The following is a 15,101-nucleotide window of genomic DNA, read 5'->3' as shown; positions in this document are numbered from 1 at the left end:
CAGGATTGGGGTGGGGTGGAAGACGGAATGAGAGCTCCTGGGGTGCTCCAAGGCACAGTCTACAGATGTGTGGGAGCCGGGCAGGACAGGAGACAAAGGTGTTGTGCAAGCTTTGACTGAATGGACCCCCGGGACCTGTAGTAATTCGTGGAACCAGAATATGGAATGTGATGGATGTGGGGGCTACAGGGGTAACTGGCCGGGTGACCCTTGGGCTTGTCTACCCTTTAATGTATGCACTCCCTTGGGACTCAAGGAGAGCCATCCAGTCCATCCTAAATGAGGTCGACCCTGAATGTCCATTGGAAGGACTGATGCTGCAGCTGAAACTCCAATACTTTGGCCACCTGATGCGAAGAGTTGACTCATTGGAAAAGACCCTGATGCTGGGAAAGCTTGAAGGCGGGAGGAGAAGAGTATGACAGAGGATGAGGTTGTTGGATGGCATCACTGACGCAATACTCATTAGTCTGAGCAAGCCCCGGGAATTGGTTATGAACAGGGAGTCCTTGTGTTCTGAGGCCCATGGGGTGACAAAGAGTTGGACATGACTGAGCGCTGAAGTGAACTGAAGTCCTGGGAGTTTGGTTGGGTGAGGTCACACAGCCTCTGAGTGTTCCCCGCTAGGTCCCCTCCACTTGGTTTCCCTCTGTGGCTCCCCTGCTGTGCCACATCTGAGTCCGCAGCCCTGTTGTCTTCCTCTGGGCAGGGCCACCGGCCCGCCCATCCCACCCCCGACTCCGTGGTCACCCCCATGAGTGTTCCCTCCTGCCCATCACAGCGCCCTGTGCTTTTCCCCACAGGTGAATCACCAGGTGTGATCTCTGGGATCGTGGGTGCTGTCGTGGCCTTGGGAGGGGCCATCTCCAGCTTCATCGCCTACCAGAAGAAGCTGTGCTTCAGAGAGGATGGTAAGCGCTCACTGCCACCTCTCTTCTGGGGGTCTGGCTACCATTTATATATAAAAAAAGCTAAAACAGAAGCAGAGCTCCGGTTGGCACAAATCACGGGGATGGTGGCTGAGGCTCCCTGACACGGCTAGGAAAACCGGGATCTGACTTGGCCGCTTTGATTTCGGCAGTTCCTACTGTGAGCTTGTGCAACTTACTAACCATGCCACTTTGGGTGGTTTTTACGTAATGAGGAGAAGTGATGGTCTGTGCTTTAGACTTTTGGTGATGATCAGTGAGGCTGTGTGTGAGTGTGGACAGGTTGCCTGGCAGAGAGTGCAGAAGGAGCATTATCTGTTATGATGCGTTCATTATTACTTACATTTGCAGCCACCCTCATCCACTTTCTAACCCCACCGGGTGGCTCAGTGGTAAAGAATCCACCTGCAATGCAGGAGACCCAGGTTCAATCGCTGGGTTGGGAAGATCTCCTGGAGAAGGGAATGGCAACCCACTCCAGTATTCTTGCTTGGAGAATCCTATGGACAGGGGAGCCTGGCGGGCTCCAGTCCATAGGCTCTCAGAGAGTTGGACACGACTGAGCGACTCACACCTCGTCTTCATTAGGACAACAACCATATTGTTTTCTTGACCCAAGGGAATTACAGTGGAAATACTAGGCAAGTGGTTCACTTTTTTCTGGAACTCAGTATCAGGAGGTACTCAAAACAGTGGACAGTATAGACAGTTTGTAAGGGGAATGTGGAGAATGCTACATGGTGATTGTTGTCACTGGGTGTTTCGGCACTTGTCCTCAAGTCCTGTTAACTTGGGATTTGTGTTGACATCAGAGAACTCTGCTACTTTGAACACAACTGACCTCTGTCCAGCGTCCCTGGAAGGCTCTTGTCTAGGTCTTGCTTTCAGAACCACTAGAGGAGCGGGTTGTGATATGGTTTGTGGGGGCCCCGTGGGCCGTGGCTACCCCTCTTCTTGGGAGGAGACTTGAGGTATTTGAACTTCTCATCCAGTGTACAATCCTGAGTCCTTACTGTGTCATCTGCCAACTGATGTTGGGACTGCTTAAGGGCCTGCTTCCTGAGGGATCTTGGGAAACTCCCAAGGAGACTTGAGTTGATGCTGACGGAGGCAAAGTCACCGCCGAGGGTTGGAGTTTGACCCTTCACCTTCCAACATTCCAGAGATTCAGGTCCACAGACACGGTTTGTAGCCTGAAATTTACAGTCCGACGTGGGCATTTCGATGCGGAAATCTAAGATAAGTGGCTCTTTTTATAGCTCTCTGTTTGCCAGAGGAGGGTAAGGGTTGCCTGATGGCATCTTATTTCCCATGCAGGAGTGGGCGCCTTCCATCTGGCCCCTCTCAGGAAGGTGTGCTAGACTGGCACAAGGCTGAGCATCCAGAGGTGCCCAAATGGACAGATGACCCCAGTTGCAGGAGATACTTGTAAAAGATCTACAATTAGAATTGAGGCAAGGCTGGAGGGGAACAGAAGCCAAATATATGTATATATTTTTTTCTTTTGCTTCTCCTAGATCTAGCCAAAAGAGCTTCAAAGAGTAAGGTTTCAGTGGAAGTGAATCAGTGTTTCCTATTCTTTTTTATTTTATTTGGCTGTACGAGGTCTTAGTTTGGCACGTGGGCTCTAATTCCCTGTTCAGGGATGGAACCCGGGTGCCCTGAATTGGGAGGGCAGGGTCTTGGCCATTGGACCCCCAGACCCATCCGTGAGAGCGTTTCCTGGTGTTTGGAAACTTCCTCTATTATGACTCCCTTCCCGGGATGGGTCTCCGACCCTAGCTCTTTTGTCTCTCTTTTTATCTTTTATATTTTGTCCTACCTCCTTTCGAAGATGATGGGCTACTTTTCTGGGTGCCTGATATCTTCTGCTAGCGGTCAGAAGTTGTTTTGTGAAGTTTGCTCAGCGTTCAAATGTTCTTTCGATGAATTTGTTGGGGAGAAAGTGGTCTCCCCGTCCTATTCCTCCGCCATCTTGGCTCCTGCCCTCCTGTCTGTGTCTTTGAAGGGACTGTTCTTGGTTTTGATGAAATAAAGCCTGCGTCCCAGTTAGCATGAGTGCATGCTCTGTGATCGCATCGTGTCCCACTCTTTGTGACCCGGTGGACTGTAGCCCGCCAGGCTCCTCTATCCATGGGCTAGACTGAGCGACTAACTCTGTATGCGTTAATATACGATAGTTACCTTTCTCTTTCTGACTTACTTCACTCTGTATAGCACGTTCATCCATCTCATTCTCACCGACTCAGATGCGAATAAACGCGTTTTGACTGGGAATCACTCATGTGGCTCTTTTTTTTTTTGTCTGCTTTACAGTTTATTGAAGTGTTGACGGGGAATATCATGTGTTTTTTTTTGTTTGTTTGCTTTGCTTTTATTGAAGCGTCGTTGATTTACAGTGTTGTGTTGGTTTCTACTCTGCAGCAAAGTGTCTCAGTCATCTGTTCGTTCCTCTGTTATATTTTATTTTTTGGTGCTGCCTTATCCCACGATAGTCAATAGATGCCCCCTGGGCTCTATGGTAGGACCTTACTGTTCACGCATCCTGTATATAAGAGTTGGCATCCGCTGAACCCAAACTCCCAGGCTGTCCCTTCTCCACACCCTCCCCCTCTCCTGTATTTTGAATTCTGTCTCCTCACACTTGAATTCTGAGCAAAGGACCCTATGCTCACAGATCCTTTCTGGGGACGGTTGGGGCGGTTGGCAGTGTGTTGATTCTCTTGGTGTCAATGTGTGTTTGAGAAATGGAGGAATAGAAATTTGGAAATAAAAAGACGAATTCGGAAAAGCAAAAGAGTGAACAGACAGGACCCCAGCGAGGGGCCCTTCACACCCTGATGACCAGGGCACTTCCTCTGCTTTCTGGGAGGGGCTGAGGAGGAAGCTGAGTGGGGCGATGCCGATTCACACTGAGAATGGTGAAGGGGTGTTTTGTCTTTGTATTCACCTCCCCCTGGTCCCCGCCTCCGGCACATTTTGTTCTTGCTTTCAGCTGAAGAAGGCGAGGTCAACATGGAGAACCATCGCACCAACGCTGAGCCAGCAGGTGAGATAGGGTGGGCCTGTCACCCTCCCATCATCGCCAGCTGTCACCCCCAGCTGCATCCCCACCGTGGCTATTTCACCTCCTCCCTCCGCTGCCCTACTCTCCTGCTCACGTGGTGTTCAGGGGGCCTGGACATGCCTTGGAAAAGAAAAACATCATCTGTTCTTGTGTGTTTGTTCTCTGCAGTTCAACAGACTCTTCTGGAGAAATAAAGACGTTTGCCAGCCAGGTAACTCGCAGTGGGATTGCAAGCTTGCATGCTCAGCCTCTCCAGAGGTGGGCTGGAGGATCTGAGATGACCCACTGGGAACTCTCCCTGGCTTGTCCGTGCCTTCGCTCAAATTGGATTCCTCGTTTTAACACCGGGATGCCTTACTCCCCACTCCCCCGCTCCACCACGTCCCTCTCCACCGTGCTGGGTGGGTGAAACTGACTTGTGGTGTGTTTTCCATCCATGGGGGGAGATCACACTCACCTTCTCCATGACCCTGAGGGGGTTTACCCCTGAGTGCAGGGAACGTCCAACCGACCAACCAAGTGGCCAAGTCCCAACCAAGTCACCAAGTCCCAACCAAGTCGCCAAGTTCCCAGCCATCATCGTTCGAACGCCACCAAGGTTCCCCGAGCGACAATGCTGGACCGTTTACAAACTGCCTGTAAATGGAATGCTTCTGAAACCTCTCCTGACCATTGACTCTTTAACGGAGTGGGTGTTAAGCCTCAAGCGAGTTTCCTCAAAGGTTCTTTCATTTCTCATGAATTTTTTTTCCCACATCAGATTAATAAAAAGAAACTTAGAAATCAAGTCCTATTTATGTAAATGTCTTGCTGGGAGGTGCCTTTTAAAGAAGCCTGTTTGAAACTTTGTGAAACTAGTGACAGGGATTACCAGATCCCTTTTGTGTAAGAGAGACATCACCCTAAGCACTAGCTCTTCATTTCTGGCATTTGCTTTTATCTGTTCCTTCCCTTCTTTGCTCACACTGGTGGTGTTGCTTTCCTTCCTAAGTCTTGGCAGACTCTTTGCAACCCCAGGGATTGTAGCCTGCCAGGCTCCTCTGTCCATGGGATGTTGCAGGCAAGGATACTGGAGTGGGTTGCATTTCCTTCTCCAGTTGATGACATTGTGGGGGAAATATTTGTTAGCAGCCCTTCTCCCCTGCATCAGATTCTTTCCTGCATCTTCCACGTAGGTAAATGCCAGGAATTTGTTTTTTAGGATCTTTATAACACATTTATCAGCTTCCATGGGAGAGCTTGGTTTAACTTGGGGGCCACAGTGTTTTGTGAGAGACAGTGTCCTATATTTTCTAACATCTTAGAGTGTGGACTGAGTGCTTGCTCTTCTCTTGGCTATCAGCATTGACTTCTCTGCCTTTGAAAGCAATTCCTCCACTCATGACAATGCACACGCTGCACGACGTCCAAAATGCATGCTTTTATGTGTTGAGTTGGCCAAAACCTTCGTTAGGTTTTAAGTAAAAATAAAATACATGTTGTTTTCAGCCACAGCTGTACTGAGCAACGTGTTCATTGAACGAACCTTTTGGACAACACCATACGAGGGCTTTGCTTGGTTTTTGGTTTATTTCAGAAAGCATGGAAGCCTTGATATTGCAGATGGGCTGGACCCCACCCATAGACTTCCCTCTCCTGAAATAAGAGGTTGTTTCCCTAATTTTCTCGTAGCACACACCTGCTTGTGAAACGTGCTGAGGGTAGTTTTCCAGAGAATCAGCATTTACCCCAGTGAAGACTTAACCTCATTACTGATGATGGTTGAAGAACCATTGTGTGCCTCACAGCACTCACTGTGGATGCAAAGGGGTCTTGTCAACACACCTGTGTGGGCTGCCCTCACAAACCACCCAACCTGGGAAGGGGCAGCCATCAGGGTATTGCCTAGTCACTCTGTTGTGTCCTGACTCTTTGTGACCCCACGGACTGTAGCCCCAACAGGCTCCTCAGTCCGTGAGATTCTCCAGGCAAGAATCCTGGAGTGGGTTGTCATTTCCTCCTCCATCAAAAAGTTCTTTTTGGTTTTTCTGAAACATCTCATGAAAAGCTCACAATCGATTTTTTTGGCCAACCCCATATCAGTCATGAATTCTGGGTCTTTCCTGCCCGGAAGCTCAGACACTCTTGTCAGTTGTTTTGTGGGGCGGTTTGCAACTGAGCCATCCCCTGCTGTTCAAGGCTCAACCGCCCTCTCTCCACGACCCCTCCTCCCATCATTGTTGAAAAGCATTGGGAGTTTCCTTCTCAAGGTATTCCTGGAGACCACATCTGTCTATTGAACTTGCTCTGTCTTTGACACTCTGATAGTTTTTGCATATATGAAATGATTTTTAAAAATGAAGATTGAGTATTTATCATATCCATTCATTGCTTCATATGACAAATGCCCGTGGCCCGGGTGTGTGCAGGGGTGGATGTGACATCTGGATTCTACAGGACAGAACACAAATAAATGTCTTCAGTCAATGGAAGGGGTCGACCAGTTGTCAAGAGCTGAGGGTTGGATTAATCAATATGCTCACGTCCTCTTGCTAACTAGCTCAGGTCACCCAGTTACAAAGCTAGCAGAGTGTCCACATTCACCCCCGATGAGTTCTCAGAGTCTATGCTGTGACTTGCTTTATAAAAAGCAAAAAACTGTGTAAAGTCTTTGAAACTCTGTGAATAATGTCGACATTTTTATAAGCATTGCAATCATACCATAAGCATAAATGTCTCTTTAAACAACAGAATAGTGAGAGGGTTAAGTAGAGGAAATTGTGACTCATTCCTGAATCTATACATGTGAGAAAGAAGTCAACTGGGCTTTTATTATAGACAGTGTATGTACATGGTTGTAGACTCAGCTCAGTTTCTTGTTGACATTACAATGAATAGGACTTTATCAAAGGTGGGGCCTTTTGAAAAATTGAGTTTCAATTGGGTGGTTTGATGAGTAAATGCTTGGCATGCTGATTGCTTTTAGAAATCATTTTGGAACTCCTGTATAAGGAAATCATACTCCAACAGGTTTTGAAATCAATGTCAAGTTTTTATTAAATGAGACTATACCAGCAGAGGATTTGTTACAAGTCTTGGTCATAATGGATTTGATCAACCCATGTAAACTGTGGTCAAGTTTTTGCTGTGAGATGCTGCAGTGAATAGCGTTGGAAGTATGGTTTTGTGGCTCCATGCAAGTGCAATGTATGTATTGCATCAATGCCTGAGGCTGACTATGTGAGGGGAAAAAAAAAAGCATGTGTATATTTAATTTTTATGGACATTGCCCAAACACCCCCTATAGAGGTTCTGCAAATTCACGATACACTCCAATGATGTCAGATTTGTCTCCTCACCACTGAGCAAACTTTCTGATCGGCGCCAGTCTCTGAGTTGAAGAAGATATCCCATCAGCTGTGTTTATGTTAAATTTGTCTTAACGCAAGTGAGATTGAGAATCTGTGTGTGGGAGACCCATTGCCATTCTGTGTTTGAAGGAAATGAAGAGGCTGTTTGCCTGTATGTGTTACTGGTCCTTTTCTTATTGATTTGTAGGAACTCTTCACATATTAAAGATATGACTTGACATAAGTAGCAAATGTGCTTTTTCACTTTATGCTCCACCTTTTAACTCTGAAGTCATATTTTTCGCCCTTCACATTTATTATTTCTGTGTAGTGAACTTAGAGAAATTAATTCTTTTCCAAATCACTTCTGAGACCCACAGAGTCAGTCTTCCAAGTCAAGAAACACAGTGACGGCCTTGTTCACCTCATCTGATCCCCGCACTTTGACTTGAAAATCCTCAAAATTCTCTGCCTCTCCGTGACCACCAGACCACCTGGTTTTGTGTTCCTAGAGTTGCTCTCAAGGAGAATACACTCTCTTTTTCTTTTTTTTTTCCTGCAGGTCAGTGACAAGTTCCTAATGTAGACACAGGGAACAACATTCAGTAAAATAATGTAGGATGGGAAAGAATCTGGCAAAGAATATACATATACGTGTATAGCTGAATCACTTTGCTGCATGCCTGAAACTAATACCGCATTGTCAACCCAATTTACTTCTATTGAAGAAAAGAAGGAATTTGCCCCCATCTATAAGCACCTGCAAGGCCTACAGTGAGTTTTGTTGTCCTTTAGTAGCTCAGTCACCTCATACAAAGAGCTGGCTTATTGGAAAAGACCTTGATGCTGGGAGGGATTGGGGGCAGGAGGAGAAGGGGCCGACAGAGGAAGAGATGGCTGGATGGCATCACCAACTCGATGGACATGAGTTTGGGTAAACTCCGGGAGCTGGTGATGGACAGGGGGGCCTGACATGCTGTGATTCATGGGGTCACAAAGAGTCGGATACGACTGAGCGACTGATATGAGCTGAACCGAGTTGTTCAGTTGTATCCGACTCTGTGACCCCATGAACTGCAGCCCACCAGGCTCCTCTGTCCATGGGATGCTCCAGGCAAGAGTACTGGAGTAGGTTGCCATGTCCTCCTCCGGGGGATCTTCCCGACCCAGGGATTGAACCCGCGTCTCCTGCCTTGGCAGGTGCGTTCTTTACCACTAATCAGGTGTCAGAGCAGGAGGACCAAGTGAATTCGGGTTTTCTGGCCCCCACCATCCCTGCCGCTGACCCTCACTGCCCCGCCACCTACCATGATAACTGAGTTGCAAAAAAAAAAAACAGACGTTAAACGTAGGCTTCCCTTGTGGCTCAGACGGTAAAGAATCCCCTGCAGGAGGGCATGGCGACCCACTCCCGTATCCTTGCCTGGAGAATCCCCACAGCAGAGGAGCCTGGTGGGCTAGCGTCAGACACGGCTTAGCAACTAACACTGAGACACACGTCTCAGTCTCTGGGCTGCTCTGGGCTCTGGGTCTGGTGTCTCCCTGCATGAGGGTCTTGGGATTGACACCCCTCCTCCTCCACCAGGGCGAGGCAGCTCTTGCTTAGGCCTGAGCTTGGCAGCTTTGATTCTGGGGCTCTTCCCACGTGTTTGGAGCGCAGAGCCAGAACGCCCTACAACCCAGGATGCCCACTGGCACCACGCGGTCGCCAATTTCCGCACTTTCCCGGAGGTGGTTGGCCCAGCGTAGCTGAGGGAGGTGCCTTCCCTGAAGTGGGCGTGTAGGAGCTGGTCCCCAGAGGCGGTCTCCAGGCTGGGGAGTTCAGCACCGCCCTGCTCATCACTTACCGGCAGAGAGGATGTAGACTGGTTCAAACTTTTTATTCTTTCCTCTTTCCCTCTCAATGCGAGACGGCAGTAGTCAGAACGGTGTTGCCCGGCAAAGGTGGGGTGGCCCGATCGCCCAGCCCGCCCACTCGCCCACCTGCCGGAGACCAAGGATGGAGGCATGGCGGGGTCTCTTCTGTCTCACCTTCCTCTGCTTTCTGCTGCACGTCCGAGGTAAGGGAGGGCTGGCTCCCGGAGAAAGAGGTGCTTGGGTGTGTCTTTCTATCTGCTTGCTAAGAAAAAAATAAGCACTCCATCTCAAACCGAAGTGGCTTAGGAAATGGCGGTAAACCGCCAGAGTGTGGAAAGCAAAAGAAGACCCCAGTCTGATGGCTGTGAGCAGCGGAACAAGGGGATCGGGTACCACGTTGGGGGGTGTCCGGGGGAATGGACCCAGATCTGTAGGCTGGGAACAAACTTAGGAGTGAGCTGTGGGGTTTTTTTTTGTTGTTGTTGTTCTCGGGTTTTGATCTCTGGGTTTGGCACGCACGGAACAAGTGACCCATGTCCCTGGGGTGGGTTGAGATTTTGTACTTCCTTGCTTTCTATCAGCAGTCTGAGTGGCTTGTGTAGTTCTGTAGGGAGGCCACGGAGCTGAGACGCGGCTGGGTTCAGCGGGATGGGTCCCTGTTGCCAGAGACGGGGTTTTGCAGGAAGGATAGCCTCGGTTCACGTTGTTTTAGATATTTATTCCCTCGATGTCAGCCCTCCGGTTGGCAAATTAAAAGCATGTGAGTTGTTTAAGTCTGAAACTCCAACATGGGCTCTTCCCCATCTTGGCCTGTTGGGGAACAGAGGCAGGGAGGGGCCTCGCTCAGAAAACTATAATTAACCCACAAAGGGCAGGATTTAATAGCAATTGGAGATGCATAGTTGGTCCTTTGGATATTCAAATTCTAAGACATTGAGGATTGGGAGGTGCTTAAGAGTGAGATGCGTTGCAGGTTAGGAATTAAAAAATTTTCTTTCAATGTCATTCGTTGCTGTTCAGTTGCAGAGTCACGTCTGACTCTTTTTTGACCCCGTGGACTGTAGCACACCAGGCTTCCCTGTCCATCACCATCTCCCGGAGATTGCTCAAATTCATGTCCATCAAGTCAGTGATGCCATCCAACCATCTCATCCTCTGTCATCCCCTTCTCCTCCTTCCTTCAATCTTTCCCAGCATCAGGGTCTTTTCCAATGAGTTAGTTCTTCCCATCAGGTGGCCAAAGGATTGGAGTTTCAGTCAGCATCCGTCTTTCCCATGAATATTCCAGGTTGATTTCCTTCAGGATGGACTGGCTGGATCTCCTTGCAGTCCAAGGGACTCTCAGGAGTCTTCTCCAACACCACACTTCAAAAGCATCCATTCCAGATTGGCACTCAGCCTTCTTTACGGTCCAGCCCTCATGTCCGTCTGTGACTACTGGGAAAACCGTTAACAGGGAGCTGCATTTTGGGAACCATCATGGCCATGCTCATGGAGTCAGGATTCCCTTTGACAGGTGACGTCTGAGCCCCCAGCCATCTGGTTAACCGCTGGGTTGAGCCTCAAGCGTCTCTGCTACAGGGGGTTCCCATAGTATTGATGCATCTCTCACCCAGGAGGTGCAGAAATCACACCCCCAAGTGTCGCTTCACACAGCCAGCCATGCTCAGCCATGGGTGACTTTGCCCCCTGGGGACACTTGGCTCCATCTGGAGTCATTTTTGGTGGTCAACACTGGGCGGGCACTGTTATCATCAGATGGGCCTGGGCCTTGGGCTGCCCTCGTAGCTCAGTCGGTAAAGAATCCACCTGCAATGTGGGAGACCCCGGTTTGATTCCTGGGTTGGGAAGATCCCCTGGAGAAGGGATAAGCTACCCACTCCAGTATTCTCAGGCTTCCCTGGTGGCTCAGCTGGCAAAGAATCGGCCTGCAGTGCAGGAGACCTGGGTTTGATCCCTGGGTTGGGAAGATCCCCTGGAGAAGGGAAAGGCTACCCACTGTGGTATTCTGGCCTGGAGAATGCTATGGACTGTTATAGTCCATGGGGTCGCAAAGAGTTGGACATGACTGAGTGACTTTCACTTTTCCAGGGATGCAGCTGAAAGTTTTCTGATGCACAGGACACCCCGCAGAGCAGGCTGTCCATCATCCAGGTTCAAATGTCAACCCTGCTGAGGTTGAGAAATCCTGCCTGAGCACTAGAGACGCCATCTCCCTGTGTACCTGTCGTATCTATCCGTATGTCTGTCGATGCATTTGTCAGTTCATCAGTGTATCTATCAGTGTATCTATCATCTATGTTTATATATCCTATCTTCTATTTTTCTATGTAATTATTACAATCCTATATCTATTTTTCTAACATCTAACTATATCTCTCATCTGCCTTTCTAATTATCATCTAGTCCCTGTGATCCATGTATCTAATTATCATTGACTGTCTATCCATCTGTTGCACGCTAAGTCACTCGGTTGTATCTGACGCTTTGAGACTTTTTGAGCCTCTCTGAGACTATGGGTTATGGACCGTAGCCCACCAGACTCCTCTCAATGTGATTCTCCAGGCAAAAAGGCTGAAGTGGGGCGCCATCCCCCTTTCTCAGGGGATTGTCCCCAACCCAGGCAAGTTTTGTCCTAAAAATCCCTCTGGGAGTTCCCTGGTGGTCCAGTGGTTGAGACTCTAAGCTCCCAATGCAGGGGGGCCTAGCTCCATCCCTGGTCAGAGAACTAGATCCCATGTGCCAAATACCTGGCACAGCCATAAATAAAAATATATACATATATATATATATTTTAAAATCCATCCTAAATAGCTCTTTTTGGAGGGGAAGGAGGTTTGCTTGGAAATATCTTAGCTACTGGATTGCCTTAAATTCTTTTCTACTAGTACCCCACCCAAAAGTATCCAGCTGGCATTTAGAGACCAATGGAGTCTTCATTTTAGTACTTCATTTATTACACACTGGGAGAAGGCAATGGAAACCCACTCCAGTACTCTTGCCTGGAAAACCCCATGGATGAAGGAGCCTGGTAGGCAGCAGTCCATGGGGTCGTGAAGAGTTGGACATCACTGAGCGACTTCACTTTCACTTTCAAGGGGGTTTGGGGTTTGACGCTAAGATCTCCCACCCACCAGCCTGAGTCGTTTCCAACCCAGGTTCCCAGGAGGACAGCCATGGGAACCCGCGTGGTGAGCCCAGAACACATGTGGGATTGATCAGAAACTGCTGCGCCTGCTGAAGGAAGCAGATGGGAAACAGATCTTGAGTTCCAAGCCCCGTCCTTAGGCTCTGAAGGGAAAAACAAAGCTGGTGGAAATAAGTGCTCCGGGGGAGTTGCGTCTCCCACACCCCATCTCCCCTGACATTGAGCCCCTGAATCAGCATCTTTGGAGTGACGTCAACGTCGGGGGGCGGGGCTAGAATGTGATGGGACAGGGCTAGAACGTGATGCGCGTTGCAGTGGGCGGGGGAGTTGGCTGCAGCCCCTCCAGAGACCAGAGTGAGGCTGGTAGACTCCAGCCAGGCCTGCAGGACACGATCGGCTCCACGCCAAGGGGGCGGAGGGCCCTGGGTGGAATCCACCTGGTCTGTGAGTCACGCTCGGGGCTCTGCAAAGAGCGCCACACCCATGACAACCAGGGGCCGCTTCCCCCGTGACCTCGAGTCATCGTCAGATGTTATTCAGTCACTCAGTCTTGTCCGACTCTCTGCCACCCCATGGACCGCAGCACGCCAGGCCTCCCTGTCCATCACCCACAAACCCCGAGCTTGCTCTAACTCATGTCCATCGAGTCAGTGATGCCATCCAATCATGTCATCTTCTGCTGGCCCCTTTTTCTCAGTCATGTCCAACTCTTTGCAACCCCATGGATTCTACCCCACCAGGCTCCTCTGTCCATGGGGTTCTCCAGGCTAGAATACTGGAGTGGGTTGCCATTTCCTTCTCCAGCGGATCTTCCCAAGCCAGGGATTGAACCGGGGTCTCTCCAAGGCAGGCAGATTCTTTACCAGCTGAGCTACCAGGAAAGCCCAGAAATCAAGTATAGTTTAATTTTTAAAAGGATGAGGGTGCAGTTGTCTTCCTTCACAGATCTCTTTTGCTGTGGGCAGAGCCTGCGGGGAAAGCTAGGAGTAAGATGTTGGTTGGACAGACCCAGCAGAGGGGAGCTGGAGGGAGGGGTGGAACTCGTCTTCGCTGCTGAGCTCGGGGTGCTGGGAGTGGAGCTGGGTGGGGGAGATATCTGGGCCCCTGGGGCAAAGGAAACCTCGGTGGCCTGTTCCATGTCACTGTGACTGACGCCCTGTGTGTTCTCATAGGTGAGAATGGTGACTTTGATTTGGTGGATGCTCTCAACAACACGGGTAAGTGCCTCTGGCAGCCTGTGTCAGCTACTCTGAGGCTCCAGGTGGGGTGGGTTCAGGATTCCTTCCTAAGGACAACTCAGAGAAGGTTTACTCCAACCCTCAACACCTGCACAGCTCCAGGGAACACTGGGGGGCTTGCATCTGCTCTAGGGAACACTGGTGGGCTTGCATTTGAAGGGACCTTTTGTCCTTTGAGTCCCCCGTCCCCTCGAACATGGAATGGAATTTGTGTTGGTACCTGGCACGCTGCAGTCTATGGCGTCGCAAAGAGTCGGACACAACTGAGCGACTGAACCACACTGATCATATCTTTGTTAATGCCTTGAGATTTTCATTTTTTTAAATTAGGACTTTAATGATTGTTTTTTTGAGTCGCACAAAAACCCTCAGGGCTTATCATATGTATGTTCTCTGTCCACAGAGCCCACCAAGAAGCCAGCCTCACGTGAGTGACTTCCTGACTCAGGTGAGTGGGCAGAGATGAGGCTGCCCCAGGAGAAGTTGAATTTTTTTCCTCCATTTATTTTTATTAGTTGGAGGCTAATTACTTTACAATATTGTAGTGGTTTTTGTCATACACTGACATGAATCAGCCATGGATTTACATGTATTCCCCATCCCGAACCCCCTCCCACCTCCCTCTCCACCCGATTCCTCTGGGTCTTCCCAGTGCACCAGGCCCGAGCACTTGTCTCATGCATCCAGCCTGGGCTGGTGATCTGTTTCACCCTAGATAATATACATATTTCGATGCTGTTTTCTCAAAACATCCCACCCTTGCCTTCTCCCACAGAGTCCAAAATTCTGTTCTTTACATCTGTGTCTCCTTTTCTGTTTTGCATATAGGGTTATCGTTACCATCTTTCTGAATTCCATATATATGTGTTAGAATACTGTATTGGTCTTTATCTTTCTGGTTTACTTCACTCTGTATAATGGGCTCCAGTTTCATCCATCTCATTAGAACTGATTCAAATGAATTCTTTTTAATGGCTGAGTAATATTCCATGGTGTATATTTACCACAGCTTCCTTATCCATTCGTCTGCTGAAGGGCATCTAGGTTGCTTCCATGTCCTGGCTATTATAAACAGTGCTGTGATGAATATTGGGGTGCATGTGTCTCTTTCAGATCTGGTTTCCTGGGTGTGTATGCCCAGAAGTGGGATTGCTGGGTCATATGGCAGTTCTAATTCCAGTTTTTTAAGAAATGTCCACACTGTTCTCCATAGTTTGCATTCCCACCAACAATGGAAGAGGTTCCCTTTTCTCCACACCCTCTCCAGCATTTATTGCTTGTAGACTTTTGGATAGCAGCCATCCTGACTGGCGTGTGATGGTACCTCATTGTGGTTTTGATTTGCATTTCTCTGATAATGAGTGATGTTGAGCATCTTTTCATGTGTTTGTTAGCCATCTGTATGTCTTCTTTGGAGAAATGTCTGTTTAGTTCTTTGGCCCATTTTTTGATTAGGTCATTTATTTTTCTGGAATTGAGCTGCAGGAGTTGCTTGTATATTTTTGAGATTAATCCTTTGTCTGTTTCTTCATT

The 15,101-nt window shown here is 48.9% G+C and overlaps 1 protein-coding gene across 9 annotated transcripts in view; it reads left to right on the top strand.

Annotated features, from left to right (window-relative positions):
- LOC122689358 (spidroin-2-like) overlaps positions 1-15,101 on the top strand; it is a 110,905-nt gene that overhangs the window by 35,221 nt on the left and 60,583 nt on the right. For 2 of the 9 annotated variants that reach the window (XM_043895727.1, XM_043895735.1), the window contains exons 6-7: positions 13,503-13,547; positions 13,972-13,995. The exons of 6 other annotated variants lie outside the window; for them this stretch is intronic. In XM_043895727.1, the coding sequence (XP_043751662.1) occupies positions 13,503-13,547; positions 13,972-13,995 (69 nt within the window). Of the gene's footprint in view, positions 1-803; positions 912-3,924; positions 3,979-4,164; positions 4,784-13,502; positions 13,548-13,971; positions 13,996-15,101 lie in introns of those variants that run through there. One more of the 9 variants, XM_043895736.1, reaches the window with a different exon arrangement.

The sequence above is a fragment of the Cervus elaphus genome, chromosome X (assembly GCF_910594005.1).
Source record: "Cervus elaphus chromosome X, mCerEla1.1, whole genome shotgun sequence".
Lineage (NCBI taxonomy): Eukaryota > Metazoa > Chordata > Mammalia > Artiodactyla > Cervidae > Cervus > Cervus elaphus.
The sequence above is the reverse complement of the archived record's forward strand: the minus strand, read 5'-3'. Positions and strand labels throughout refer to the sequence as shown.